This window comes from Tympanuchus pallidicinctus, unplaced genomic scaffold (genome assembly GCF_026119805.1).
Source record: "Tympanuchus pallidicinctus isolate F22 unplaced genomic scaffold, pur_lepc_1.0 scaffold5, whole genome shotgun sequence".
NCBI lineage: Eukaryota > Metazoa > Chordata > Aves > Galliformes > Phasianidae > Tympanuchus > Tympanuchus pallidicinctus.
In genome coordinates this window covers 48,995,894-49,001,112 of record NW_026294769.1, presented here as the reverse complement: position 1 = coordinate 49,001,112, position 5,219 = coordinate 48,995,894, and the positions used below count along the sequence as shown (strand labels likewise).

The window sequence follows — 5,219 nt, the reverse complement described above, 5'->3', positions numbered from 1 at the left end:
CATCTTTAAAAGGAGGCAAAAGAGATCTGAGTCAGGCACAAAATTTCTTTGGCTCCCATCAAGAGCATTTGTGACTGCTGCCTCTCTCCAGAACCACAGCCTCACAAAGCCAACACGATGTGTAACCGATTTGTGGGAACCTGGAAACTTGTCTCCAGTGAAAATTTTGATGACTATATGAAAGAACTGGGTGAGAGATGTTGTGGGCTTTTTCTTCTTTTTCTTTCTTTTTTTTTTCAAGTAAGTTTCCTTTGCAAATGCCTCTTCTTCATCTTATGCTTTGCTCATGCATAGTGCTTTCTTCCTGGCCACATAGGCATTGCAGTTATAGTTCTAGCATAACTTATTTCCTTAACACCTAACATGGAAAGAAAATAAAGACTTCTGTTATAAATTTACCTCCGTCTAAGTGAACTAACCTGATCTAACCTGTTTGTAATGAGAAGGATCTAAGGAGATGCAGCATTGTTTCATGTTTCTCTTCATTGCACTGTTAAACTCGTGACTTGTGATAATTTACAATATATAATGGAGCTGATGTCTCATGACACTTTGGTTTCGGAGTTCTAAATCCTATGAATGAATATATCTGTTTCCGAGAAATGCCAGGAATGTAATCAATTGGGCATTGTTTTTAATTCTAATGCTGGCTTCATTCCTAGATAGCAAGTGCACACAGTCAGTTACAGCATTTCTTTTGCTATATAAATGATTCACTGAGACACTAATTCCCCTTATTTGAAATGTTAAACTGAGTAACAAAAGAACTTCAGTAAATTAATTAACCAGAGTAAATGTGGGATGCAAGTCCAGCTACAGACATTCTTCTGAAGATTGGAACAGAAATGTTTCAGTACTGAATAATTGCTGCAAATAGTATTATACTTTACAGATAACAACATATATCCTTTTGTATGTATCTTCTCATGTGAGCACTTCAAAGCATTAATGCAGCAACTATAGCTATCTCCTTTCTGTTTTTATAAAACAGTGACACGTCATTATTTGTACATGAACTTGCCTTTTCCTCTGAAGTTCAAGAGTCATGATCCCTAAGGTATCTTAGTAAAAACCTACGAATTGCCCATTCTCCAGTATATTCTTTGCTTTAATGAATAAGTAACAGCATATTGGCAGTTCAGAATCCAGTTTCTTCCCAGCATCTTGCTAAGAGAAGTTCAGGTTCTAAGATTATTCAACGATTTTTATATAAAAAGGATGTAGTTGAGCTTTCATGAGAAATAGTTCTATCTCTACAAAGACACATGCACGCTACTAACCACCAGTATTTCTTCCTAGTTAAAGGTACACCAGTACATACTCAAGTGAATCTTTGCTTCTTGCTGGAGGCGCGTGCCATCAACTGGGGCTGCGTGATCATCTGAATACAGTGCTTCCACATACGAAGAATCAGTGTCTCATGTGAAGAAAGCATTATAGTATTCAGGAATAAACTTTTCCTCATTTTTCTACTGAAGTTTTTCAAAATGATACTGAGTTTTTTGCTTCCTAGAATGTAATGACAGTTTTCTTCCTGATTTCTAGGAGTAGGCTTAGCAACCAGGAAACTGGGTGGCCTGTCAAAGCCCAATGTGATCATTAGTATGAAAGGGGACATAGTAACCCTCAGAACGGAAAGCACCTTCAAAAATACAGAGATTTCCTTCAAATTGGGTCAGCAGTTTGATGAAACAACAGCAGATGACCGGAAAGTCAAGGTAAGAGGGCTGATGTTCTCTGAGTGGTCCTAACATACTAGAAGAGAGACAGGAGGATTTTTTGCTACCCTCTTAGTGTACTATGAAATTCCCAGGTTATTCAAGAAAAGCACTGAAAGAAGAAATAATACGATGCTAGCACCACTGGTAAGAAGTTTATTGTTAGCAGAGAATGTAGATCTGGCTGAATATAAAATGAGTTGCTACTCTAATCTGCAAAGCTTTGATTACAGCTTGAGACTCTTCTCTTGGCCTTTGTAGAGCGTTGTAACCTTGGAGAAAGGGTCATTGGTTCAAGTCCAGAAGTGGAATGGCAAAGAAACCACAATAAAAAGAAGACTGGTTGATGGGAAAATGGTGGTGGTAAGTTCCAGGCTCTCACTTCTATGCTACTGCATGGCAGGAGGATGCAACATTCAGTTGGCCTCTGTCTAAGCAGAGTGACAGTTTTGGCTTATGAAGAAATAAGGATGGAGAAAAAGGGAAACAAGCTTAAGAAACAACCTGGAAGGAAATAAATGTTATTCCATAACAGCAAATTGTCATTAAAGTAATTATACTGGCAGAGTTGTCATGATTTGAGATCATATATACTGATCTCAAAATTATTCTGCCTAAAAGAAATGTAATTTTCATAGAGTAGAAATCTGTGAAATGTAAAAAGAAGTTTGCAAGCCAGAAATTTCTGTCCCTGGAATGGCTCTTTTCTTTTTTCCATCTTCAGAATGAATCCTGTCCACCTTAGAAAACTCATTCCATACCTTTTTTGCACACCTGTTTCTACTTGTGCCAGTCAGTTCATACTGCTGTTTGTTTTTTAGGCATGAGCACTTCTAGCTAAAGGTGCTGTAGGTTTATTGCATGAAAGGCAGTTCTCTGTGCCTAATTCTGCTGGTGATGTTGACCTGCAGCAGGGCCATCAGGTCCTGATGGCTCCTCTGAAAGGCCCTTGGCATTGAGAGAAGCCCATCCTTCATGAAGGCTGGGGACTTTCCTCAATCCATCTAACCTACCTACCTTTCTCACAGAAAGGACTGTTAAGCACTGGAATAGGCTCCCTAGGGAGGTGGTTGAGTCACCATCCCTAGATATGTTTAAAACCATTTGGATGTGGTGCTCAGGGACATGATGTAGTGATGGGTTGTCAGAGTTAGGGTAGTGTGGTAGGTTGGACTTGATGATCTTGAAGATCTTTTCCAACCTGAGCGATTCTGTGATTCTCTACTAGGCAAATAAAAGCCACAGGGGAGCCAATCCAGTGTCATAATGCATTTCAGGGAATTGAGATTTTAATTCTGAATAAAGAGAAGTATCTTAGAATCGTAGAATGATAGAATGTCTTAGGATGAAAGGGACTTCAAAGACCACTCAATTCCAACCCCCTGCCATGAGGGGATCAGGCTGCTCAGAGCCCCATCTAACCTGGCCTTGAAAATTTCCAGGCATGGAGTGCATACAGCTTCTCTGGGCAGCCTGTGCCAGTGTTTTGCTCATTCCATCAGCAGCCTGTGGCCTATCCCTGGCCTAGGACAGGATTGCTGAGGAGGACTCATTTCTGCACACTGCTGAGCCCTGCCTCATGCCCTGCCACCTCTGTTGCACTTGCCTGGTGGCTGTGAGTCATTGAGAGCCACTGAGGGCCACCAGGACAAAGGGGTCAGGAGAAACATCTTGTGATTCATGACTGCAAAGTTTTGTAGGCCAGAATCCTGACCTCTGAGCTGCACAGGCTGCATCTGTTTCCACAAAAACATGTTTGTAAAACCGAAAGCATTTGTGAGCCACAGTATGATAAACTGGGCCTCGATGATGTTTTTATCAAGCCATAACAACGGGAGTGCTTTTTTTTCCTATAAGCTGAAGCTAATTTTGCATTCTTTTTGTTATTATATGCCATTTAATTAAAAACAAAAACAACCAACCAACCAAACAAAATCACTTATTGCACTATAACTATAGTTTTGCTATCTGCTCTAAAAATTATACAGATTTTGAAAATATGATATCTGGATTTTCAGTGAGTTCAGTGGTACTGCAGCAGACATATTTGCTGCCAGTGAGATCCTTATATTAATCTTTTCTTTTGTGCCTTAGGAGTGTGCCATGAAAGGGGTTGTCTGCACCAGAGTCTATGAAAGAGTGTGAAGGAACACCTTCTCTGCACCGGACTGGGACTGGCTCTAAAAACTCACCCTAGCCCAGTGACCAAAGCTTCATGCACTGTGCTTCTTTATTTTATTTCCTTTTATTGGGAAAATGACTCCATTAAGATTTGATATTCCAGAGCCATAGTGTGACTAATCCAGAATATTGTGGTGCCTCAATAAAAGCTTCTCAATAAATGAAATAGAGCGTCTGCCCATCAATTTTTAGAGTTTGCTTTCTCGGATGCTGCCCATCTTTTCTGTTCTTGTCTGTGTAAATGGTCAGACTATTTCTGTGTAAAATGCTAAAATACAATCGATCTGCCTCTGGGAGAGGGCTAACACTGTTTTCTTGGTGTGTGTAAAAGTTCTCATCTCATGGCTGCAATGTAAATGCAGTAAATGATTTTTCAGTAAATTTCAGTAAATGATTTTATTGCTGAATAGTTCCTATAGGGAAAATCATCTTAACCAGAATAATTTTTGACTTGCAGTATGATTTATTTTTTCAGTCTTTTAGTTTTACTGCATCATTTGTTCTCACTGTTCTCATCCTAAAATGCTTATACTTCTCTTCGTACCATTTTCTATAACATGACATTTGCTTGGAAGAGAGCAGCTTTAGGAGGATGAATTATCAGGATGTATTCCATATTTCTCTGCCCAGCAGCTTTTGAACTTTCAGAAGAAGTGTGAAACAGGTCTCAATGAACTCTGGAAATCTTAGTGCTGGAGAGTTTCATTTTGCAAAGCAATTCCTCTTACTTCTAGCAATTTTTAATCATGGATTTAGAGTTAAGCACACAGAAGAGATTTCAATGGATAGAATTTTCTGCTAAACCCAATAGAGTAACTAAGCTGTTCATTCTTCCTATTGTACTTTGTGCTTTTAACTAAGGAAAAAACAGAAAATCTCCTTAATCCAAAAGCATTGGAGCAGCTTATTACTTTTTACCTTCCTTAAGTGGCATTCAGTAATACCACAGCATTCATATTAACAACACAAAGAGCAGTATTTCTTCCCTCTTCATTGCCTCCATGTCATCATGCAGGAATCTCTCTGCCTTCTCTGGGGGGGTTAAAACTGCTGTGATTGGCAGATGTGTTTATTTTGGCTTGTTAGGAGCTGTAGTGCTACTGTGAACCTTTGCCTACTGGTTCTGCAGTTGAGAACATGAATTCTCACAGTAAGGGAGATCCGGTATGTCAGTATTGGTGCAACTGAGCAGATAATTAGGAAGTGAATGTCGTATGTAAATGCAAAACGTAAAGGTCACTTTTCTTCTCTACCTATCATTGGAGAAGCTTGAGATTAGGTCTGGCTTTGACCACAATCATATCAATGCATACTCACTGG

The 5,219-nt window shown here is 39.4% G+C and overlaps 1 protein-coding gene across 1 annotated transcript; it reads left to right on the top strand.

Moving 5' to 3' along the window:
- On the top strand, positions 1 to 4,065 carry LOC128091039 (myelin P2 protein). Its single transcript, XM_052703936.1, has 4 exons — positions 1 to 190; positions 1,546 to 1,718; positions 1,980 to 2,081; positions 3,813 to 4,065. The coding sequence occupies exons 1-4, from the start codon at positions 118 to 120 to the stop codon at positions 3,861 to 3,863; spliced, it is 399 nt and encodes a 132-aa protein (XP_052559896.1). The 5' UTR covers positions 1 to 117; the 3' UTR covers positions 3,864 to 4,065.
- The last annotated feature ends 1,154 nt before the right edge of the window (positions 4,066 to 5,219 follow it).